This window comes from Oryzias melastigma, linkage group LG9, assembly GCF_002922805.2.
Source record: "Oryzias melastigma strain HK-1 linkage group LG9, ASM292280v2, whole genome shotgun sequence".
NCBI lineage: Eukaryota > Metazoa > Chordata > Actinopteri > Beloniformes > Adrianichthyidae > Oryzias > Oryzias melastigma.
In genome coordinates this window covers 15,260,866-15,287,181 of record NC_050520.1, presented here as the reverse complement: position 1 = coordinate 15,287,181, position 26,316 = coordinate 15,260,866, and the positions used below count along the sequence as shown (strand labels likewise).

The 26,316-nt window shown below is 34.9% G+C and overlaps 1 protein-coding gene across 2 annotated transcripts; it reads right to left on the bottom strand.

The window, feature by feature from the left end:
• Positions 1–1,235: 1,235 nt before the first annotated feature.
• On the bottom strand, positions 1,236–24,596 carry LOC112147888 (pikachurin). 2 transcript variants are annotated; one of them, XM_024274530.2, is made up of 25 exons: positions 23,860–24,596; positions 16,923–17,032; positions 14,944–15,030; positions 14,680–14,706; positions 14,468–14,585; positions 14,227–14,362; positions 11,604–11,770; positions 9,781–9,893; positions 8,998–9,233; positions 8,254–8,441; positions 8,018–8,118; positions 7,844–7,944; positions 6,102–6,246; positions 5,823–6,012; positions 5,597–5,722; positions 5,126–5,369; positions 4,937–5,048; positions 4,009–4,125; positions 3,751–3,931; positions 3,558–3,581; positions 3,347–3,425; positions 3,086–3,229; positions 2,432–2,515; positions 2,200–2,303; positions 1,236–2,111 (listed from the first exon to the last, which is right to left on the bottom strand). In XM_024274530.2, the coding sequence occupies exons 1-25, from the start codon at positions 23,963–23,965 to the stop codon at positions 1,960–1,962; spliced, it is 3,192 nt and encodes a 1,063-aa protein (XP_024130298.1). In that variant the 5' UTR covers positions 23,966–24,596; the 3' UTR covers positions 1,236–1,959. The 2 variants fall into 2 exon arrangements, with proteins under 2 accessions (XP_024130298.1, XP_024130299.1); XM_024274531.2 differs by lacking the exon at positions 3,558–3,581 and having other exon boundaries at positions 23,860–24,595.
• Positions 24,597–26,316: the final 1,720 nt, after the last annotated feature.

Genomic DNA, 26,316 nt, shown 5'->3' with positions numbered 1-26,316 from the left:
CAGGTCAGTCGTTCTGCTGTAGCGGGAGCCGGATGAGGTCATCATGTTCCTGGCAAATGTAATGTGTCTCAATATGGTCGTTCGGTTCATACGTGTGTCACGAGTGGCAACATTGAAGTTGCATAACCATGTTATTAAAGCAATAATAAAGAGGGAAGATCAACACCACATGGTTGGATAAAATACTTATCTTTATAAATAACAGCTGTCAAAAGTTTATTGATAATTATAATTTGAAAAAAAAGAAATTTTCACCCTTTTTTAAGAATTTGTCACTTAATTTCAAATTTTTTATATGTTTAAATTTAAAAGCGCCCAGCTACTTGCAATCTCCACACAGACATAAAACAAATGAAAATAAATAAAACCCTAAATACACTTAAGATCTATCAGTTAAAAAGTAAAAATATTAATTTAAATATAATGAATCAATCAAATATTCATCCTCAAAGAATAAAACAGTAACAACCATAAAAAGATTAAAAATTTGAAATTGACTTAAGTCCTTTTTTGTTGTCCTTTTTTATTTTCTTGTAGTTATTATTAGAAAAGAGAAAAGCTTGAGTAGCACTTTGGTATTTTTTGCTCACTAAGTCACGCAGTCATTTATTGCAACAGAAATTAAAAACAAAAACACATACAGTGTGATAGAGAAATGATCTGACTTGTTTTAAAAAAATGAGTATATATTAGCATAAAGCTACAGCTACACACATTTAAGAACACACAAATACATTCAAATGTTACTAAATTTTACTAAATGTCCTTAATTTTAAAAACTCAAATGACCTCTGCTACATGCTGTGCTAATTTTATATTAAATCAATGTATTTCACATCATTATAGTACATTTAAACAGAATTTGATCTAATTTACATACTTTTTATATTTAAAATGTCACTTTTTTGTTGTTTTTCTTTATTTTTGTTAAAAAAAAGTATGTTGCGCTATTCCTAATATGTAGTCAAAGCATATGAGGTCCACCTGGCTAACTATTAGGATATTAAAAAGCAAAGTATTGGAATAAGTGAACAAATGAATGACCTCTACTTATTTTTCTGTGCTACAAATAAAGAATATCTCAATGTTTCTGTGCTAAAACAATAACAACAAAACTTGTTTAAAGGAAAAGAAAAATTGGAAACCCTAAAGAAGTGTTCAAGTAGATAAACATTTTGAAAGTGAATGACAGTCACTACATTGTGGTCTGCATCAGATGACAGAAAAACACGTTCTTGCACAAGTTTTCAAAGATTTAATCTTCACCACGTCAGCAGCAGACATTCATGTGACTACATGTGAAATACAAGAAAACCTAAAGGACAGAAAAACGAAAGGTGCAGCTAATCGTCCACCTTCAAAATGAGACATCAATAAAATCTGACTGAAGAAAATTGAATTCTCTACTGACTGAAAAAAGTATATATTAAAAACACAATACAAATGTCACAACAAACTTTTTCTAGTGATAAAGCAGAGCCTGTTCTATATCTGTGTGCTGCTCTAAGTCAAGTTCTTCTGATCCTTTGGATCATTTTGGTTCTTCCAGCAATACAGGTTTTACAGTAGAAAAAACAGATAAAATCAAAAACACCCCATGAAAAAAGTCCTTCAAGAGTTTTCCTTTTGCCAGCTTAGCATTTCCTTTCTGAGAGCACTTTTTGCAATGTAACATCCTCTAATGACTGGAAGTCATTTCTCTAGGTATAGATAGAAAATCTGAAAAATCAAACAAAACACAACTTTGCAGAACCAAAAATGTTTCTAAAACCAAAGAAAATCTTTTTTTTTTCATGTTAGGCTGGAATCACATCATATAATATATTTCAAAATTCCTTTGGATTTATTTTTTATTTTTTTTGGTGACTTGAGGGTGGTGAGTGACATTCAAGATCCGAAATCAGATGTCCGGTTTTAAACGCTGCTGAAGATGGATCCTTGACCTTGTTGAAGAGTTCTTCAGTTAGAACAAGTGTTGATGTTCTTTCCGTCGGCCGCGTCCTCCACCAAAGCCAAGTGATAGTCGGTGGAGAGCGTGAAGTGGGACACGCACCCCACCAGCCCTCCGAAGTACTGTCTGTTCGTGTGAAGGGCTATCTCCTTCATGCCCCCTTCAGGTGAGGAGAGTACAAGAAATTCAGTTAAAAAAGGCAAAAATGTACACCCAGGAATCTAAAATCTGTAATAATAAACACCCACCAACATATAAGGGTCCATTGATGTTAAGCTGCCTCATCTTGCCAGGTGATCTGCCTGTTTTTGCACCATAATCGTCAACGGTCAGTTTTCCTGATTGGCCATCCCTGAGAATCACAAAAAGAAAACTATTATAAACAATAAAAAAAAGATTAAAAAATGTCCTCTTCAGGACAAATTTTGTCAATAAATATTTGTCTCTCAGAACAAGAGACAAAGTTTGCACAAAGCCTACCTTACTGCTTTGACTTTGTGCCATTTCCCATCACTGAAAGTCCCGTTAACAACAATGCTCGCCACACCACTGCCCAGGTTGTAACTATGAGAAGCACACAGTGGATCATGTGAGGAGAACTTTTTAATGAGAAAAATCTCTTGATACCCTGGAGGTCTGCAACCTAAAGCTCCATAGTTCCTTAATTCCTCCATTGTGGCTCTGGTTTTAGGAAAAATGTTAACAATTTCAATAAATAATACTTAAGTTTTGTCATTCACTCTTAACCACCACTGACAAATCAGAGCTTTGCTATTCCTCCAAAATGCACGCATGTCGGATAACAACGCAATAAAGCGTCCTAAAGAGTGGTTTATTAGTAGAGCACTTTTAAACTCATATTATTATTTTATGTATTGTTGCCAAATTGACCAAATTCCTGAGCCGAATCATATTTGAATGCATTTTATTTTAAAAGGGAACTTGTTTGTGCTGCTGTCTAAAGTAATAAATAAATTATTGGAATTAAAAATAAATGAAAAGTTTGATGGTCACAAAAATATAAACTTATCAGCTCTTGCTGGATTTTGGTTCTTTAGAAACTGGACTAAAAGGCTCTATTAGTGCTAAAGACTGCAGACCCTTGATACAGGAATGGAACAATAGAACTGATACCTGAAGACGATATTCCCATCCTGAAGACCCATGGAAAGGAAGTCACTGTTGGATCTCAGTGGACTGTCTCCTCGCCACAGCAACAAGCCATCCTTGGCTGTGCTTTTAAAACGCATGAAGAGGCTAGTCCTCGACCCAGACACTCTGGAAGAAAAAAGAAATACATAAAAACCTGTCAAAATGCAAAGTTGGATAAATATTTTTTAAAAGCCTTATAGAGCGACAATTTGAATTAAAAAAGAAACATTGAACACCACCAACCTTTTAAGAATATCTCTGTTGTCGTAGGTCAAATAACTTCTGCCAATGAACTGTGGGATCTCTATGGCTTCAGTCACAGCTGAGCAGAGGGAGAAGATTGTCTTAGCCTCTCATCACCACAAGAGGGTGCCATCTATTAAGGCTCTGGATTGGAAGGATCTTTTATGAAAGTAGAGATTGCTAATGTCTGCTTTTTTGAACAAAAACTTACTGTTCAAACAGTAATTCCCACATTCTGTTCATTTGAAAGCGTTAAAACAGAGAAAAAAAACACACAGGTTCGTTTTATCAACTGATGTGACATCATAAAACAGTTCAAGTCAGAAATGAGTGTAGCTACTGATACAATTTGACCTTTTATTCTTTCTGATCCAGGACTCCAGAAAAGTGAGAATGTGTCTGACCTTTCTGGCATTGCCGCCCGTCGTACCCTAGAGGGCAGTCACACTCATATCCGTCCCACTTCGGCCTGCAGGTCCCTCCGTTGGCACAGGGGCTGTCCACGCACGGATGTGCAGAATTGATGACGTTCACACCACCAGCGGTCCTCGCTGTGATGGAGATGGTCCGGTCATTGAGAATGAGCTGGAGGAATGGAAATCAATTCATCACTGCAGTTTATTAACAAATAAATGTTGCTGGGACTCCATAGGAGGATTTACCTTCTGAATAATTCCAGTGAAAGGTTTTAGTACTTTTGCTGTCCTTTTAGTTTTGTCGTAATGTGGCACTCCACCGATATAGAGAGGAGAGCTGCAGTTGATCTGAGTGAAAGCTCCCTGTAAAATTGAAATTATGAACAGTTAGATGTTTCAAATGATAATACGGATATACAGTATTTTTACATTTCAAAAACCCATTCCAATAAAAATTTGATTTTTATAAAGACATATAAGCTAAAATAACTAAACAAACATCAATAAAAATTCTGACTGCTACTTATATGCAGTATTGCACAGAGAGAGAAAAATAAAATAATATATAATTAGTAATAATTCAAGCGAAATAAATAATTTGTGCATTTTATTTGTATCATAAAGAAGCTGAAAACTGCCTGCCCTACTTTTTTCTATTTGATCACTTTCTCGTGATAATGAGATCCACTATCTCGTTATCACGACAAAAACAACAAAAACTAATTTTCTCATGATAACTGATAATTGTAGAGTCCTTCTCTTCCTTTCAGGCACTGAGACACTCTTCCTGTTTTAAGTTTATTCATTTTGTGGTTAACGACAAAAACAGCAGAAGAAAACACAACACAAAAGTTGTTTTTTTAGTCTATTTTGTGATTTATTTGTGGATCTACGCTCCTCAAACGCCTTAAGTCCGTCTCAAGCACCAGCCCCCTCCCTTTACTTTTTTTTTTTTTTTACCGAAAACCCCCAAACAAACAGGTTAAATGACAGAATACAGAGCAGACAAGCGTCTCTGCATGGTGTGTTCACTGAGCTCCGGACATTAGCGGATCCAAACAGCCAGAGAAAATGAATTTCATGATAATGAGACAGTGGATTTCGTTATCACAAACAATTAAAAAACAAAAAAAGGGGCAGGCTGTTTTCGGGTTCCATAGTATCACAAAAGTACCTCAGATATTCCCTCCACCGGCCTCTGGCTGTCCACTTGAAGAATGCCGCTCTTTGCTGTGCGAGACACTCTCAGCTCGTGCCACGAGTCCAGACTGATCTGCTCATCACTCCTGCAGCACAGAGCATCACACAGGAAACATACGCCAACAAAACACAACGAAAACAGCTAAATAACATGTAGAAGTACCTGATAACAGCTTCCCCAGAGCCACAGTCAAATCTGAACTCCACATATTTGTCGACGACGTTGATAGCCAGGAAGTCTCCGCTCGCCGCGTCATCACTGTACAACAGCACCCCGTCAGGAGTGGACGGCCAAAATGTCACCTCAAACTCCATGAAGGAAAGATAGTTCTGGGGGCGCTGAGGCCACGGGATCACAGCGTAGGAAAATACAGTTTCATTGAAGAGTGGGGAGGACAGCAATAAACCTGAGGATTCAAAGAGGACATTTAAAAGTTAAAGCAGCTAAAGTTTTCTGACAAAAAATGAACTTTTAAATACAAAACTATACTCATCTTTAACAATTGTGCGTATTTTCCTCCATTTTAAAATGGTTTAAGCCTTTTACATGAAAACCAATGTCTTTTTTTAAATCCAAAAACAATCTTAGCAACATCTGTAGTGTGCTATTAAGAAAACAAGGGCTTGAACTCACTTTCCTCACAAAGAAGTCCCCTGAAGCCGAGCGGACAGAGGCAGATGTAGCCATCAGCACGGTTTGCAAAGCAGACGCCGCCGTTTGCGCAGCTGACCTGGCTGCACACACTGTCACTGCACTCACCTGACGAACAGATTTATGTGTAGTGGAAGGAAAATGTAAAACCTTTTAGAATTATAATAACTACAAACTAAACAAATGAGGTATGAAAAATCTTCCTCACCTATATCAGCCCCGCTTAGAGCTTTGCCGAGAGGCCACGGCCTGATGTCTACAACCTTGTTGTTGATGGTCAGACTCTGAACGCAGCCCTCAAATCCCCGATTTGTACCTGTCGCTCTAACCAGCCAGTAAGTACTCGGAGATCCACCCAAATACAACTGCGAGCGGAAAGTAATCTTAGTGTACTGACCCTGAAAGAAAGAATTAGAAGAAAATACAAACTGTTCAGCAACGCATATGAAAGTAAGTTTTTTTTTCTTTATTAGTCCATCCCTGTTACCTGTGAGCGCCCTGATATGGGGGTGTCATTGTCCAGACGAAGCCATCCACTCATGCCATCTCTAAAAACAGTGACAGTATGCCACCGACCCAGAACGACTTGACTCTCGCTGACTATCTGAGCCGCTCCGGTGCCACAGTTGAACCTAGAAGGTCAAGCTGACAACTGTTAGATTTGCTGTCATAAAATAGAAATGCTTCCAAATCTCAGCTGAAATATCATTCCATCTGTTTAATATCACATTCATTTGATCTTTTAATAGCTACCATTTTCATTTTTCTAACAACTACCAGTGGAAGGCTGCTGTCATCTCCACGCTGCTCGTCTGTACTTAACAACTTAAATTAAAGATGAAAGATGCTTCAAAGTTACTCCGTTTTAGCATCTTGGAAGAGGAGTTTGAGTAGATACAAATATTTTTAAGAACACAATTTTCTTTTTTGTTGTATAAGAAAAAATATGCATGTAGCCTCATCAGTACGTCAATTATTAGTATGGGATATAATCGTTTTTTTTCTTTTTTTTTTTTAAACTAAACTTAATGCTAAGTATATCTCAGACGGCTGCATTGAAAAATAACTGCCAACTGTAGGTACATGTGGGGCATTAAGTTTTGGCTACAATGTGCCAAATGTACACCAGAACAATTAACATTCAATACATGAATTTTATTTGTTAGAACTTTAAGGGTTGCTTTAAGGTTAGCTCAAAGGTTTGCGTTAGCTACATCCAGTTCAAGCTTTGAACTCCACTCTGATCATTTTTGAACTATTGTAAAAATGCTCCTAGAGGTTTTTAAATTATGATTATTTATTACGGCTATCAACGTTAATGCATTAATGCATGCGATTAATAAAAAATTAACACGAAAATGCTAATTAAGTGAAGCAACCCTCTTTGACCGGTGCATTAATTTCTGATAATGCGCACATTGTCTGGCATTATCCTGCTTATAACAAGGTTTCTTACAAAATAAATAAATACATACTCAATGGATTTTTAGTACTTCTTTACTTTATTTCTTAGTACTTCTTTTATTACCTTTTAGTTTTCTTAAGGTAATACTGCAGACATGAAAGTCTTAAGAGTTCTTCTTATCTTACTAGCGATGTTTTTTGCAGACAAATTGCACTTCTGAGATAAAACTTTATAAATTTAAACATTTTAGTCAATAAAAATGAAGAGATTTTCTCTCTGGACAAAAGCTGCATATTGTCATCATAAAACATTAGGATTAATCACAACCCAGAAGTGTGATCAATCTGATATTTTTTTAATTGATTGACAGCACTAATATTTAGTCAAAATTCTAAAAAAAAATGTTGTTTTCTAGAACATAGTTTCTGTAGAGCAGCAGAAGTTAATTAGATATTTGCCTTGAGTTGACTGTTGGCGCAGAGCAATCCCATCCCCCCTTCCCCTCTCTGTTGCAGAGCAGGGAGCTTGTGGGCCATCCAGTGTATTTTCTACATCACTAATAAGATTCTTTCGTCTGCTCCTGATTCACAAAGATTTGAATAAAGAAATACTGAGAAATGCAATTTTGAACTTAATTTTCTCAATTCTTGCTCCTCAATCATCAGAAAAATGTCTAAAAAACATGCTAAAAAAACAAATTCACATTTTTTTTTTAATAAAATAGTTATATAAAATATATATAGTTGGTCTTTAAGCTTACTCTCCTTTCAACATTTCAAACTTTTAGACTGGACATAAAAAATTCAGCATATAGTATCATTCACCTGTAGTGAATTTTGCCGCGGACCAAAGCCACAGAAGCAAAGTCTCCACGGCCGTGCTCGTTCTCTCCACAGTACAGCAGCAATCCATCTTCAGAGTTTGCCTGCGCCATAAAAAAGGTTTTTAAATACACTGCCATCATACAGAAAAGATGTTTAAAAGCAGCATCATCTCACCTTGAACTCCAAAGTGATCTGAAAAGTCTGATAAGAGTTCTTCAAGGGTTCAAAGGTCATGTGAGAGTATCCGTAGAACCTGGGAAAGTTTACTGTAATCGCTGTTGAAAATAAAGATGACACTGAAACCTCACCACATAAAAAGCATGAAGTAGTGGAGGCCGTCAAGCCTCACACTTCCAAGGTTTGTTGAAATCGTATTAAATATATGAAAATGTTGAAAAGCGCCGACTCACCCTCGGAGCAAGTGTCTCCGCCCCGGCCAAGGTTACAGTGGCAGCGGGAGCCGCCGCTGTCATAGTCACCAAGACAGAAGCTGTCAGGCGGACACACGGTATCATCACAGGTCAGGTCGTACACGCGGGGTACCTCACCTTGCCAGGGGGAGAAGGTTGTGGTGCCAGAGGTGGTGGACAGGGGGAAGCTAAAGGAGCAGCAAAATGGGGAAAAAAAAAGTTAAGAGTTTGGCAAATATAACCTTTTTAGATAAAAAAAAGGAGAACATAAAGCCTATTTGTTCTGGCTGTTAGTGTTAAAGTAGCTGGGAAGAATTTCTGCTGAAACTTCAACTGGAAAAAGCAAACATGTTTGCCCAGTTTGACGCTACTAAAGGTCATCCGTTATTTCACCCGCCAGACAAGCTGTATGTCACAAACAAACTGCCAGATGAAATTGATGTGACATTTCTGTGCCCCGGTCAAGTCTTATCAAATGATTTAGTGGGGCAACATGAAGAAAATAGTTGGCTTGTGGGGGAAAAAAAAAAGAATCTACAAATAATACAAAATGGAAAATATTCTATTCTTCAGCCTCTTTTGTGTCACATTCCAAAGTAAAGAATCTATAAATGCAGGACTATTCTTTTAAATAAAAAGATTTTATCTCTTCAAAATAGCTGATAAAAAAACCACTTAAATCTTGAGAAAATATTACAGATTGTTCTACTAAAATAGACTTGAATGGATAAATCGATAGCACACCTGTCAGTGGACAGAGGGATGATAGTTGTGGGTTGGGGGGGCTCTGTAGTGACTGAGAAAAGCAGATCCGTAAAGTCTGGGAAGACGGATGCTGTGGTGGACGCTGCTCCGTCAGTGACATTTGGTAAAGCTCCAGTGTTCATTCGATAAACAACATTTTGACCAGATGATGGACCGGGGTGTGAACGGAGCGGAGACTTGGAATTGTCTTGTCCAATTCCTGGAAATGGCTTTAGCTAAGAAGATAAAAATGAAAAAAAAAGTTATTAAAAATGATCTTCAATGTGTAGTTTGGTCCATTTTTTTTAAAGAAAACATTTTTACACATCCTTAATGTTCTTTATATAGCATATTTGGGTTTTTTGTTGTTACTTTTCTTTGCAAACCTAAAAAATCTTTTTTTAATTCAGTATTCTCCAACTAGCACAAACAAACTTTATTGATAGTAATTTGTATGCACAAAATCAATTTTAAGTGTTCATGGAGAGAAAAGACATCAAACAGCAATAAAACAAGAAAAAAAAACATTCAATTTAAGTAAACATAAATTAAAATTAAAACTATAAAAATGGAGAAATTGATCTTTTTTTTAAACCACTCATAAAAACAGCATTGTAACATGTTTGTCTTCTTGTAAAAAAGTCTACTGTATATTTGAAAATAAAAAATATATTTAAAAAAAATAATTACAAGATTTGTTTTACTTTTGTAATGTAAATTCTGTTTTCTATATATGAGAAGCATCAAAGCGGATTAAAGTGAAAAGTACATTTTTCTCCTCACCTCTTCAATGAAGATGTCATAATCAGAGTCATCTACGTCGAGTCCATCTTCATCTTTGAATCTAGAATCGGTGAAATAACGCCCAATATCTCCACTGCCAGCATCTGATGAACCTACGAAAAACACCAGGAATGAAGTTTACATGATGATGATGACATACTGAACATAAACAGAATAAACAATGAATAAACAAAGAAAGCGTTTTTCCTTCACATCCAACTCTGACCTGATGATTTTCATATGCCTCCACTGAGCCAGAATACAGGAAACTTGAATAAAAGTATTTCTTAACAGTTCAGGTTAGATCAGATTTGGTATGTATGAAGGCTAACCATTGGGACAACATTTTTTGAACCCTTAAGGCAAAATAAGAATTTAATAAAAATGTCATTCCAGTTTCATACTTGTCATTTCTTCACATAAAACATAACCTAAATAATTTTTAATGATAAATACAGTGAATTTCTTATTTGAAGACAGGAAAAGCATTAAATCTGGATTTAGATGGAATATTACATATTTTTCAGGATTATATCCTCACTGAAATTTGGTAAATGAAAATATTGTAAACATGAAAACAACACAAATTGTTTATTTTTTGGAGTACAAACCATTTTTGGTTTTGATCATACAAACAAACAAATCTGTTCCTATAGTTTGGCCCTTAAGGCTCTGAAGGTCAAGTAGCCCCCGGTAGTTGGCACAGGTTTAAAGCGGCTTACAACATAATTTAACCATTCACATTTAACTCTAGAACACCTTCGCCTTAAAAAGTTACATCATCACTTTTGTCGGGTAATTTTTACTCAATATCATAAACCCAATGAAAGTTTTTGTCATAAAAATAAATAAAAAATATGAGAACATTAGAGTTTTCTTTTATGTTCTACTGTGGTATATGTCACAAAATGAAAAATAAAATTATCCTAAAAATGTGCTAAAAAAATTAATGAAAAATTAAAAATTTGGGAACATTAAAAATCCCTAAAATAATAATGATACTGGAGGTTTGCCCTTTGGTCCACCCATTCCTGGGACATGTGAGACTTTACCCAGAGACCTATGACACTCAGAAGAATGAAACATTGAAAATCATGTAAATACTTTAGTCGGGTGAAAATCCCCCAGAGATAAAGGTTTTTTTAGGAAGTCCTATTGATTTACTAATAGGAGCCTGTGCTGCATTTGACCCACAGTCCAGACTTTGGACATGCCTGAGTTAGATAAATCCTATTCACCTCCTCGTAAAGTACTGTAATACTTTTCTATTAGTTTCACAGAGCCAAAATAATCAAAAATCAGTAATTTTTTGAAAAATAAAAATGTTTCATTACTTCTAATATTTACCTGCCTTATATTAATAATATAAAAAAAAACACAGACAATACATTTTTCACTATTGTTTGGCATCAAATTGACTCAACCATCTATCCTTGGCATATTTTTTTTAACTTTACTGCTTAATAAAAGTTAGCTAAAGTCATGGAGTTTCCAGTTCCAGCTTATTTTTGTTAAACACTAAAAGTGTCTTTTAGAATCTGGATTCTGCACTTTAAACACACTTTTTTTTCCTGTCTACATGGTGATTTTCTCTGCCTATATAATACAAATTTGTAAATAAATAAACCTGAATTCCTGTAATCCTGCATGTTGTTGTGGAAAAACCTGACTTTACCAGACTCCCATTTCTCCTGACGTGTGGTCTCTCACATGTGGCAGAGCACTCATTTCCACAGTCAGGAAGCATAAATGTGTGTTTGTGTGGGCGTATTGTTGAAACTGAAACAGACTTGTTTCTCTCGGAGTTAAACATTTCGCCGTACCGAGCGTGCGCACAGGATTGTTGATATGACTCGGTGGGCTGACTCCATGCACGTTCACAGCTCTGACAACAAACTGGTACTCTGTTTCTGGGATCAGGCCTTTTAAAACCATGGAGTTGGTCTCAATGGGCTCCCGAATGTACGTCCACTCTGTGTCCATTTCCGGCCTGAGAAAGAAAGGAGACACTGTTGTGAAAAGCAGAAAAGAAATCAATCAAATTGGCTTTTATATTTATGCTTCTCTGTGTGGTTCTTTTAGAAAACTTGACAGGTTTCTTGTCTTTGAAAAAACTCTTCATAATCATGAAAAGTTGCTGTAATTAACTGCTGAGAGACTGATTATATGTTGTGAAGAAAACGTCAAATTGATTGTCTAACCCCCATTGTTTAGTCTAAATGGATAAAACTCACCAAATAAGAGAAAGTGAAGTCACTGAATAGTAATAAAAAGTTGTTAAATTGTTCCATTTAATTGCAAAACCTTTTGTTTTTGAGGATCTGATCAAGTGGAAGTTTTTATGACAACAGATGATCAAGAAATCTGCTCTATTTAGGAGGAAAAAATTGAATTTTTTTTTGTTTTAATGTCTCCTGATTCAAAGATCTGAAGTATTTGGGCACTTCTAAAGCGCCTGGAGCCACAGATATCTATTGAAGAGTCATCTTCAAAAACGCTCTCTTCAGAAAGGCCTCTTTTGATGTGAAGAAAGAAAGATTTGTGTTTGAGATGGCTCTTCTGAGTGAAAAATGTCCTTGCATGCAAAAACAGGCACTGATTCATATCAAGCCTCTGACAGAGCACGACTGTTTCTCTGCTTCCATTTTTCTCTTTTTGTTCAATCCCAGAACAGAAAATCCAATGGTCCTTTTTTTTCTTTGCTCTTTTAATTTTTTTTTGGTTTGTGGAAACAGAATGAAAGTCCTTCTTTCTGATGTCACAAATGTCCCCAAAATACACATTGTGACAACAAACAGAGCAGAAGAAAGCTGGATTCTGAAGTCTTTAGTTGTTATCTGACTGTAGAGCACATAATCTGATTTATAATACAACTGAAAGCATGCAGTATATGTGTATTTATGTAGTACATAATGGCAATAAATAAACTTTATTGAGAATTTAAAATGTTTAGATCGGTGCATTTAAAGAAAATAAGAAATAGATACATTAAATTACACTGTTTTATTATTAAATGTACTACTTGACATAATGAGGTGTGCAACTTGCAAGTATTTACTTGTTTAGTTGATATTTTGCATGTCTTAACTGTTCAAGTTTATCATATTTACCTTTAAAGAGGAAGTATATTTGGATAAAATACATCATTTTATTATTTAGAAGAATTTAAAGATGAATTTAAAAACAATGAAAGGCTGAAAATATTAATATTATATTAGCATAAAAATGTGGCCTAATGTCTCTCTTTCAGATTTTTTGAATCTAATTTCATGATTTTTATCTTGATCTCTTATTGATTTGTATCTATCATGGTGGGAATACAATGAAGAAAGTGAAACATTTTGTCAATTAACAAAACTTCTGAAATTTGCTGTATTTAAACCTATTAATTTTCATCAAATTCGAACTTTAAGTTGATGATTTACTGAAATTAGAAATTTAATCTGATAAAAACTAATATTTTTAAATGAAACTAATTACAAAGTTGTAGTTAATTGATCCAGTGTTTCATTTTTTACAGTGTATGTTAATCCCGTTTTTTTGTAACCGGATGCTAAATAGTATTTAAACTTTCTCTTTTTATTATACATGTTTGCATACAGTTTTTGTGTTGCAAAAAAGTACAAAGTAACATAGAATACAATTGGCATGCTCACACTTTAAATAAAAAAAGTCACATTCTAACACAAAGACTTTATTTTATTTTTTTAAGATTTCATTTTTCTGTTTGTAAATGTATAGTTGGCTAACTTTGTATTATTTAAAAAATCTTTTTATTCATATAAAAAGGCAAAAATTAAAGGTATTTCAAGGTTTGGTATTGGTTTATGGAGGAAACAAATATCCACATTCTGCAGCCCAAACTCTTATTCTAAACGACATTTTTCGAGTCATGTAAGTTTAGAAGAGTTAAAAATTCTGAATAAAAGTAAACACCAGTTCTGTTTGTCGTCACTGTTTACTGAGATAATGGTCCTTATTGACAGATTTTTACTTTTCAGTTTTGAAAGCAAAAACAAAATTGGTCCATATTCCAACTAAAATCAAAACAACATTTTCTTAATGTATGTATTTGTCACTGAACATTATGAAACACTACATCAATTGAAATAAGAAATGCAATGTTTTTAATTGGCCTTTTTTAAATAAAACATGTTTTTTTAAATAAAAACTCTTTCTGAATTAAATTTCTTTATATTTTTAAATATGAAATATTATATTAATTAATATTAGGGCTTTCTAACATGAAAAGAAGATGTATTTAAGCGTAATGATCATTTTGTTAAAGTGTTTTCTGACATGTTCTGCACCAGCTGTCTTCCCATCAGTCAGTGTGTTTGGGGGGAAGTGTGCCTCCTCGCTCCAGCAGCTACCAGGCTAATGAGCTGAATGCAGATGAACAGTTTTTAAAAAAGTTTTGGCTTTTTGTCACAGATAATGACTAACCTGATGTAAGCCACCAGGAAGTGAAGAACAGGCGCACTTCCCTCAGTCTCTCCTTGCTGCCACGACAACGCTAGCTCTGTATCCGACACAGCCATGACAACAGGCTGAGTCGGGGGTGAAGGGGGCATGCACATTTCTAAAACACATAAAAAGAACTGGGATTAATTGAATTCTGCTCTAATTCTGATGCTGTTTTTAACCGTAAAACAGATAACTTCTTTTTTATTCAAGTAATTTGTACCATGTGAAGCAGTGCCGACATCTCTGGGCATGCTCGGCCTGCCCTCCCCTGCCCAGCCATATGCTCCAACGCTGACTCTGTACTTGGTGTTCACTTTTAGGTTACCAATTTCCACTTCCTGGATGGCACAAAGAAACAAAACAATTTAAAAACGTGAAACAAATATGAACAAGGAGAAAAACTGAGCAAAGATCGAGAAGGAGACCACTCACAAAGCTTGCTTGTCCATCAAATTGGCCCTTAAAGAGAAATAAACATTAATTGACAAATTATAAATCTCATTTTAGCCTTTTTGTTAGCTTTATATAATTTTAAACTAAACACAAATAAGCTAAATTGGAAAATTCCTACATAAACTAATGCTTGTTAGAGACAATAACTATATAAGACATAGATTAACGGTTTTTAATTACAATTTTAATTCAAAAGTGACACATAAAAGAGAAAAACATGTGAGCTTTATAGTAAACACTCACAGTTGTTAGCATTTCCAAGCTGAGCGGCACATCCATCATGGAAGTTGTAGCAATCGGACGACTGTTCTTCAGCTCGGTGTAAAAAACCTGAATGACACAAACAAACGTGAACGTCTTCTTCTCTTTCATTCAGCTGTCAATAAAACAGTGACTGAAGTGAGTTGGGATTTTTTGGAACTTCCAGAACAACATGCTAAAGAAATCAACATGCTTATCTGTTAGTTTTGAAGAGGAGAGACTAATCTCCTTAGTGCAGACATATGGTCCAAAACAGCGTATGCCCTGATCCAAAGTTATTGTAGAGGTTGACACAAATTAAGCAAGAAGTATTTGGTTTATTTGATATGAACATGGATGTATGAGCTCAAAATGTTAAGGGATAGTTTCACCTCTTAGGATGTGGTGCCCACATGCGTGGATATCCCATTGTAGGGTATAGAACAGGGGTCGGCAACCTCTAACAGTAAAAGAACCATTTGGGCTCATTTTCTACTGTTCAAAAGGAGCCTCATGGACTTACTTTAGCCTTTGAGAAAATTGGATTTGCATTAATAACATTCTTATTGTTTTTCTATTTTTTAGTAAATGTGAATTATGTGAAGTATTTTTGGCAAAATAGCAAAAATATAAAAACAAACTAGTATGTCTCAAAATGATTTTATTGTTTTTACATTTTACCTTTAGTATAAACCAAATTAGCAAAAAAGTTTAATTAAACTTGTTGCTTAATTATTAGCTGAACTCTAAATTGGCAAAAATTCCTCAGTAAATAAAGTCAGCCAAAAATGTTAGCATGTTGCTAAAATAAAAGCTAAACTCTAAATTAGCCAAAAAGAAACACCAGTAGATAACAAAGAGTAAAAAAAATAGCCTATTGCTAAAATATTGGCTAAAATGGAAAAAAAGTATTAGAGGCCAAATTAGCCAAACAAATGCTAGCTCGTTGCTCAACTCCAAATTAGCCTAAAATTCCTTAGTAAACTAAATTAGTCAAAAATGTTAGCATGTTGCTAAAATAGAAGCTAAATGCTAAAATATTTCAAAAAACTTGAGTAGATAACAAATTAGCTGAAAACATCAGTATTTTGCTCAAATATTAGCTAAACTCCAAATTAGCATAAAATTAATCAATAAACTAAATTAGTCAAAAACATTAGCATGTTGCTAAAATAGAAGCTAAACTCTAAATTACTCCAAAAACCCCAGTAGACAAGAAGCTAGCAAAAAACTTTACCATGTTGCTAAAATATAAGCTGAATGCTACATTTTTTTGAAAAAATTACTATTATTTTATTTTTTTTCTTCAGCCAGAGAGCCACCATGGAGAGATAAAAGAGCCACATGTGGCTCTGGAGGTTGCAGACCCCTGGTCTAGAACCACAGTAGTTGATTCTGCGTAGCTGAAGCCTGTGATAGGGCTTAAGAGGGTAAATTAAACAAGGTAAAATAGACCTTCAGTTAATTAAAAATAACCTTTATTAGGTTTCAAATCTGACCAACTTTATCTCAGATCAATAGCTGTTTAACCATTTGCAAGAAAAACAGTTTTAACGCAAGGAGCTTTTTGAGAGCAGAGCCTCTAAAGGAGAGGTAAATTAAAACCTTTTCCTAGGTTTTTTAAATCCACGTTGCACTTGACTTAAAAAATATTTTTCTGCAAAAAGGTTTTCTTCAAACTCAAAGTGTCAAAATATTTAGTTTGGGCATCAAGGTCTTCATAGTAGACAGTCAGTTTAACAGGTCCTTCGGAAACCGAAGAAATTAGCATCCACTTAAGAAAAAACAACATTTGGTTTGTGGCATATTTAAAGTTTGCTCTTATTTTTCCTTTTTATGATTGCCATGTAAAAAAAAAAAAAAAAAAAAAAACATTTATAGCTCAACATGAGATTTTCTTCATTATTCGGATTTTCTACATCACATGTAACATTCATTAATAAATATTTTAGAGCTCAGAACTTCAAGTGAAATGTTGCTACCTTGTATCCAGTGATGGTGCTGACGTGTCTTCGCGGCATCTTCCATCGAACACTGAAGGCAGAACAGTTGACCGTCTCTAGCTGGATGTCTAATGGAGGACTCAGGCGATCTAATGTATAAAAACACACGTGAAAAAAAGATTAATAGTGATACAGTTTATTTACTATTTTTAGGGTGTAAAAACATTTAAAAAAGTATACAAAATAAAAGATGTTAAGATGTTTTAGTTCATTTTTATAATATTTAACACTACTACATCAAACTCTTTTTGTTATAAACTGATGGTCATACAAATCTGCAAACTGACAACAAAAAAAGCATAAATGAAGCATTTTTGGAGGAAACAGATGTTTTCAGTGAAAGGTGGTCAAAGTCTTGCGTGTTTAAACCAGGGGTTTGAACCTTTTAATGCTAAAAAACCCATGTGGACCAGTTTCTAAACCACCAAAACTCAGTGAGAGCCGCAACGATCTATTTTATGTGTAAATAAAAAGGGTTAGGCCAAATTCCCTCCCTAACTAATAAAAGAAAAAACTATATATTGCAGGACTGTGTAGTGTTGTGAATTTTAAAAGCAATTCAGAAACCATACTCATTTTTTTTCTTCTTCAAGTAAGTTATTAAGCATAAACCTAATAGATATGAGCATTTTACAAATATTATTTATGAACCTACTTTGTTCTGATGAGGAAAACTTGAATGGTTCATAAAACATGTATTAAAATACATTTTATTCACAAAAATTGAAAAAAACACACAATGCATTGTGGTCTACATTCCCCAGTAGTGAACATCAGTGCACAAATTTCTAGGTCACTCGATTTCTGAAGTCGGAGAAAATAGCAAAACATATAGAGCCACATTGTAGTAAGTAGTCAAGTTTAATTTTCATTTTTGTGGACTTTTTTAACATAAAATGTAGCTTTTAAATATTGACAATAATTGAATGATAACAGGTGATACTTTTCTGAAAATGGTAACTTAAACTTCTTTCACTTGTGTCAGCAGCACATCCAAGTTCCTTTTAAAAATAAAATACATTGTATCAAATAAGCTCTTCCTGCTTTGGTAGACTTACTTGAATTAAAGATGGAAAAAGCCTAAGCAATCATATCATTTTCTAACATCATTTATGAATGTATAAACAGATAGTAAATAGACAATTTTTCATAATTTTGCTTGGTTATCTGATGTGTAAACATACATGAACATTCTAAAATAAATCAGCACAAAAACTAAAACTAACCCAACCTATTTTTATTCTTTATTTTTTTCATAGGCAAAGAAAAAACATGGGGAGAACAGAAATTGGAGAGAGAAAATGTGTCTTCAGAGGGGTTGCACACCCTTGATTTAGACAAATGTGCACTAATTGAGACGTTTGTTTGGTGTAAGAACAATTTATATTAATACAAAATGCAAATAAGACACTTTAACATGAAACGGACACAAATCTTTTTTTTTTTTTTTTTTTACAAATGTTAGAATTTGCTTCAAAAGCTAAAGAGAGACACAGAAATACTTGTCAAGCTTTCTGCTAATAAAATTTTTTGGGTTAGAATTAAAATCTTTTGGAGCAAAGAAAATTCTAATTTCATGTCAGCATGACTTTTTTGCATCTTTATTTCAAGTTTTTTCCTTAAATTCTCCCTGGGATGACCTTCTTCTTTCTCTCTGCCTGTCATCATCCCATCATGTTGCTTGTATCTTTTACCTCCCCTCTTCCGTCTGAGTGGATAATGCATGATGTCAGCTAAAACCCCTGATAGTCTACATCTCCCGGCTCGTGAGGCCCATTGAAGACATAGTGACCTCACCTCAGAGATGTTCAAAGACATCTTCCAAAATAAATAAATAAAAAGAGCAGCTTCAGAACGAGCCCATTTTGTGGGAGTGAAGCCGTTGCTACCAAACATTCAAAATTCTAAAGAACTGTAAAAGTAATTGCTGGGCTTTTCTGGAGCAGATTGGCAGGAGCTGCAGAAGAAGTACTCTGCTGTCCAAATCTAGCTGTAATCATTCAGAAGGTGTCAATCAGTGCTGACACATAAAGCTGAAGCTGAATAAAACTAGACAAAAATCTATTTTCAAGGTTTGTAATCACTTACACTTTAAGGTGGCATTGTATTCTTATTGAATTAGTCAGATTAAAAGCAAAAAAGAAAGAAAATCAAATAACTATGTTTTGTGTCATTAAAAGAGCGTATTTTCAGGCGTATTTATATTTTTATGCTCCTCGTAGTATTATCCCTCTGATATATTTTAATATTTCCACATAAGGATAGTGTATTCCCCTAAAAATTGACTTATCTTAGGGAATTATCTGGGAAAATTACGGTTAAATCAAAAACCTACATACATTATAATGACTTATATCCCCTGAACAGGGCAGTTTATGAAAGATTAGCTCGAGAGGACAGGCTTAACATGTGAAAACAAATTACTTATGCTTTAAGTAGATGCTATATTAAGGTAATTTTGGAGCCAGAAGGTTTTGATGCATATTTGCATTGAGAGGGGTCAAAGGGTTAAATGTAGACATTTCATATTTTTTAACTTCCTGGCAGGAGCAAAGCTAAAACATGTTTCTATGTTTTAGCTATATATATATATATATATATATATATATATATATATATATATATATATATATATATATCCCTAACTACTAAAAACTATTTAGTGCGGGACTATCTAGTGCCTTGGAATTTAAAAGCAATTTGAACACCATGCTAGCTACTTTTCTTTTGTTTTTCTAAACACCGAATGTGACGTCACCGATTTCATAAAGTAAAAATGGAATCAATACGAACAATTAACGACGTTTATTTATTACTCAACTGTGTTCTGAAGGTGAAAATATGGATGGTTTAATAAAAACTAGATTTAAACTAGTTTCTTTGCAAAAATTGTTCAACCTCAATGCATTATGGTCTATATTTGCTAATGTTGTGAGCATCGTTGCATGCTAGCTTTTCGCAAAGACTTCTGGGAAATTTCTAGTGCACTCCATTTTGGAATTGTAAAATCGGACAGCACTACAAAATGATGAATACACTATATAGTGAGTAGGGATGGAATTGGGACAAAGTCTAGAACTTTTGAAGGGTGGCATTTGCATTATTACATTACTTTAAATAGCTTGTATTGATGATATCTTAATCTTTGTCAATAACGAGACAAAGCCCAAATCCTAATTTTTCCCCTACCTCCACGGCTCCTCCCTACCCCAACATTTAGCCCTCCAAATGGAGAGATATAAAAAAAATAGTGTCTTCAAATTCAAACGTCACTCCCACTCGATGATGTCATCAATAGTCGCCGGTTATCTTTGATGCTAGCGCTCAGAAATCCATAATAACATTGGTTTTGTGACTTTAAAAACTTCAAACAGAAATTCATTACATTTAAATGAAGACTTATTTTGCCTTAAACAATGTGTTTCTCCTCTGTGGCACAGCTTACACCGTGTAGGGCTCTGCATCCCTCCGTGGTGACGGTTAGCCCTTAAAAAAAACTATTTTGGACACCCTTACCACATCAAATCCCCTCTTAGCTCCACCCCTGCTTCTTGTTTTTTTAACGCCCTGTACCATAAATCAAAATGCCAACTTTTCATTACTATCTGGAATTCAAAAATGATTGATATTACTTTTTAGCTCTGTGCTGTTTGATACATAGGCATTTAAGTATTTCAATATTCCGAACAGTACATAAGCTAGTTATATTAGTTTCACCAAAAAAATGCTGCAAACTAGAACAATTTCTCTATATCACACAGTAATGTGACACTTGAGCCAATTTAAAGTATGCAGTTGTTCCTTTTTCTGAACTAAATCAAATAGTATTAGCATTATTCCACACTACTTCTTTATTGTTTAAACCAATATCTTGGCAACAGCTGATTTGGGTTATGTTCCAGTCAAAACAGTGCTGCAAATCTCTGACAAACAACATTTATGTGTTAGTTTCTTGTATACCAAAAGCAGCATTCCTTCATCTGACTTTAATTAAAAATATATATTTTTTTTATATTTTGTTCCCAGCTTTGATGAGACTTTTTAAACTTTTTCCTAGAGCACAAACATTACTGTCTCTGTTTCCCCTTTCAATCATATAGAAAACAACGATCTGTACTGACCACACCAAGATTATGGTTTATTTTTGGTGCTGCACTCGTTTAACCCACAGCTATAGGAAAATATACACCAGTTCTGAAACAGCAAAACTTTTAACTTTTTCTTTCTGCAAATAGCTCTTCAATCACTGACTTTGAAGTTCAAGAAAAAGTGCAAAAACTAAACTTTAAAAACAGCTCATTCAAACTGAGAGCAAAGATGTGATGCATGTGGACACAGAGTCCTGGTGACCTTCTTCCCCCACTGTGAATAAACGCAAAGAGAGCTCAAAACAAAGCAAAGATGCAGGGAGAAAAAGGACAAATGTCACCGGCAGTCATAAAAACAGAGCCCGGGCCGCCCATTGCCAGGCAGTCTAAACCGCGTTGAGTGTGCTGTGGCGACAGACAGATGTAAAAGTCAGCCTGAAATCTCCTGAAGGACTAAGAATGTGGGGAAAGGAGAAATGCTGCTGTCAGAAAACGTGAATATGATGTGAAAGGGAGGTGATGGAAAGAGAAAAGATGAGACAGGGAAGTGAAGTGACAACACAACAAGGAAAGACAGATACAGTGTGGGGATGTCAAAGTGGATGACTGGAGATTTCTCCCTGGGGAGCACTCGAGGTCATGACAGCTAGTTTAGTTTTTATAATTTTATACCTTCTCTAAGCAAAATATTCAAATAGATTAGGGGTTTATTGATTAACCATTTAACACCTGAGGCGTCGCCAGTAGGGCTGGGTATCAATAATAATTTCCAGAAACGATTGATTCACAAGAGCCTGGATCAATTCAATTCTAGTTGTTCTTTTATTCTTTTGATCCTCTCAATTCAGTTCAATTTTGAGTTTACACAGTTCACACATTTAGATGCATTTGTTTAGCAAATATTGTTCTGCTTCTCCTGGAGGATGTTTCAGTTTGGCCACTAGGTGGCGATCGCGCTATAGCATTACACCTTATTCCAAAAGAAGAAGAAATTATGAGCAAAAAACTGCGTTTTAGACCAAAAATGGTTACTTTAAAAAATATTTTCTTTAAAGATTTTGAAAAATTAATGCCTGTAAGTAAATAAAGATGTTCATTTAGTCAACAATGAATATTTAGGTTGACCGAGAATTATAAAATTATCCATCCTATGGGAAATTCCATTAAATTTTAGAATCAAGCTAGCAAATTTTATCTTTATGTGTTAAATCAATCCATATTATTATTAATCGATTATGAATTATATTAAGTTTAAATCGATTCAAATCGATTTTATCAACTTAGCCTAATTTCTGGTGACGCTTAAACACAAAATCTTTAACATACTGTAACTTTTTAATTGTTAACACGATCAACATAAATCCAGCAGATTCTGAAGGAGAAAAGCGATGAAAAAATTACAGTGAATCAAAGAACATAAACACTGGAGCTTCGGTGTTAAAGAGTCAATCAACCATATAAGTGATATTTCATAATGTATATTACCAACTTATTTCACTTGGAAATTATTTTTTTTTATTGGTATAGATTGATTTAATACAATTAACAGCTTGCCTCATACAGATTGATCTGGTTAGACTGTAGGGATAAATATTGATTCATTGATTTATTCTTACACCTCTAGTACCCAGGTATATATCTCTGAGTCACACTGGTTTTATTTTTTAGCTATTTTGAGGTCAGTGAATCAAATCGGATCGATGAACCAATATCAACTATGAATCATATCAGAAACCACAAATCATGATACAAATTGAATAGTTATTCAAATGGATCATTACGCCCCTAAATTAGATACTTGTTTTTTAATATTATAATGACTTCAATTTGTTTTGGTGTAAAGGTATAACAACTACTTGTCACCTTCAAGTGTCACATTCTTGTCGCTTTTATGAAGCCCAACTGTGTGGGGAATCTAATTAACAAAAAGAAGTGGAACAAAGCATCATCAGATTTTACGGGAAATCTTCTACACTTAATGACTGTCTTTGATGCCTTTGATTATTTGACAAAAGAAGACCTTTTTTGATGCTGATCAGAAGCTTTCACTCATTTCTCACTTCATTTCTCTGCCTTTTATCTCATCTTCATCTGCTAAGGTGGACGGGCTATGAATAATTATGCATCGGATGAGAAACTTGTCACATTGAAGCTTCGTGGCAAACTTCTGTTGCTCAGGCGGAAATGTCTTTATTTTCACATATTTCTGCAGTGAGTGTGGTCTTCCTGTTTCTGTAGTTTACAGAGGTTTTCATCTCCTTCAGAATTGTCTGAGGTTACACAATCCGCTCTTTATAGAAGTGAAGTAAACATGTCGCTTACTTTATTCTTGATTTGCTTGGATCAACATTCCATTGTTCTCCTGCCTTTTAGGGGGTTAAGTTGCATTAAAGAAACACTTTCAAATAAAAAGCAGAATAGAAATTGTCAATATTCTTGTTTAAAACTCAGTCAATCATTAAAGTTTTGGCACACATCATTTTCAAAAGGAGAACATCTGATGTTGAATGTAAGCTGTCCGGATGGTCTCCTCCAGAAGAAATGAATGACATCTTTGTATAAATGTCTCACTGACTTTCTGAAATCTGTCTTTTCTGCATAACAGTTTAATTGTGATGTGTTTTTTAACCCAAAAAAATAACAGTTTTTACAAATATTGTTGTCCAAACAGTGCACACTTAAGAATGAAAACCGTGTCAGTTTAATAGCTCAAATTTGAAGCAATAAATTCTTGCAAAATAACTCAAAAGTATGTGGACACAAACAAAGACAGCATTCATTATTGTGCTTATAACCCTTTTACAAGAGCTGATACAGAGAACACTCACCAGATCTCCGAGCACTTGATCTTCTTGCACCAAAACACAGGGTGGATGTTAAAAGTGCAACAAAAAGTAAATAAAAAAGACATTTCTCTTTGCTTGTAGGATCCATTTCTTGTCTTCCCAAGTCAAATCAGTCAGATTTCCATGTTAAAAACAAATTTAAATGGACAAATCACTTCATCAACAAATGAATCTTTTTACTGGAAAAGTTTTCTCTAATAAAAGCGCTCTCCTAAATTCAAATTTTGGATCCAAAGACGCACGGGATGCGCTCCAGAAGAAAAGGCAGCTTCGGTTTGACACTGAGAAGATTACAGTCTGCAAAAGATCAGTGGGGTGAAAACATAAACTGACGCGCAGCCATCCACTGGTCCCAGACACGCGCCCCGATGGAAACAAAGGGATGAAGCGACGATTCACGCGTAATTCTCGATCTCCGAACGCGGCTGAATGGTGGCCACGGTCATTTCACGAATGAGGATCGCTCCTGTGTCACGCCCCAGTCCGCTTCTTAGACAGCAGATGAGCTGGAAGTGCAAGGAACGTGGGGCCATTTAGAGCTAAGAGGATAATAAGCGTCTAATCCGCGCACTGGACACAGATGGAGAGCATGTCTTCTTGACGCAGAGGCAGAGGCAGACTCTTAATGTTAGGGCGCTGTTTGTCTGACTGTGTGTCTGTGGACACAAGCAAGGAAATACTGGAGTTTAGGTTAAGAATCTGTTTTGGACTTGTATTCTGGGTGTGGTTTGTTTAGTATTAAAATGTAACTTCAGAACATGAATTTTGTATTTTTGCATGAAAGATAGTCAGAAGTGTTTGCGTAAGTGATTTGGAATTGGTTTATCAAGCAATTACTACAAAAAATACTAAAGTAGACCAACAAAAAATATTTATATTTACAGATAAATGAAACTTTGAATGATTAATCATGACTTAATTGAAAAAATAAAATAAAATACACATTCACATGTTCTCATCCAGTGGCTTTATAGCAATAAACAACAGTTTTAATGTAACCTTTGCAATTTTGCAACAATTTTATATGCTGTTATGTATTTTGTTTTTATTGTTTTACTCTTCCACACTTTAAGCCCGTGGGTGCAGTGGCAGACTTGACAGTTTGGGGGCCCCAGGTCCTCGAAAGTTGTTGTATTCTGTTTTTGTTTGTTTGTTTTGTTTTTAAATCCATACTTTGGTTAAAATTACAAATAATTGGTCCACTAGTACAATATCAATATCAACAATCCAAATATTTTGTTAAGGGTTAGTGGTGTGTATTGGCAAGAGTCTGGCGATACGATACGTATCGCGATACACGCCACGATACAATACGCATCCCGATATATCCCAAGACAGTACCAGACAATATTTAACTATTTTTTTTTATTTTGACTCAAGAATTATCTGGATAATTAATTTTTCACAAAAGTAAAATAGTAAAATGCATGTTATTTATTAATCAGAACGTAAAGCCCCGCAACTGTATCTCATAAACAAGTTGCTTTTGCCCAAGCAAATTCATGGTGCTTTTATTTTAGGATATTTAGGAAACATTTAAGTGGAAAACAAAAGTAAGACTCAACTACAAGTTTGATTTTAAATAATAGTTAAACATCGCCCTGGCATTATTTTAAATTGATACAAGTATTGCAATATTTCACCGAAAAAATATTTTCTTACACCCCAATCCAAATGTGCAAAATACCGCGATTTTGAGGCTAAAAATGAAATGATTAAGATCAAACATATAAATTACATTTATGGAACCAGTTAGCGGACATATATTTTATAATAACAATAATGGATTAGATGTATCTGCTCTTTTTAAAGGAGCTCAACGCGCTTACAATGTATATCCATTATTCATTCACTCCTCATTCAAATAAGCTACTGATGTAGCCACAGCTGCCCTGGGGCAGGCTGACGGAGGCGTGGCTGCCAGTACGCACCTACGCCCCCTCTGACCATCACTGGGGCATTCATTCGTCAGTGGAGCCACACTGGAGGCAAGGAGGTTTAATTGCCTTGCCCGAGGATACAATGACGGTTGGCTGTCAGGAGTAGGGATGGAACCCCCAATCCTTTGATCATTGGCTGACCTGCTTAACCATCTGAGCCACTGTTTCCCAGTTTTATTTGGAAATTGTACATGTTATGATGGCAGGTGGCACTGCTTTACCTCCCTCCCCCGACCAACCGCATGTCCCTGGTTGAAATGTACTTAAATAAGGAACTAAAAGCTGCCAAACAGACTTTAAACCCGCTCAAATGTATAAATTATAAAGTATGCTTGTTTTACTGTAAGCTTTTGTACTTATAAGATATTTTGGGGCATTTTAGCACATTCAGCTTACTTGAGACCTGTTGCAATACTGTTTTAGGGAGAAAGCCCTCTATGTTATAGGTTTAGCTTATCTTTTGTCGTTATTTCTTCAATTTCAGACACTTTATGACCCA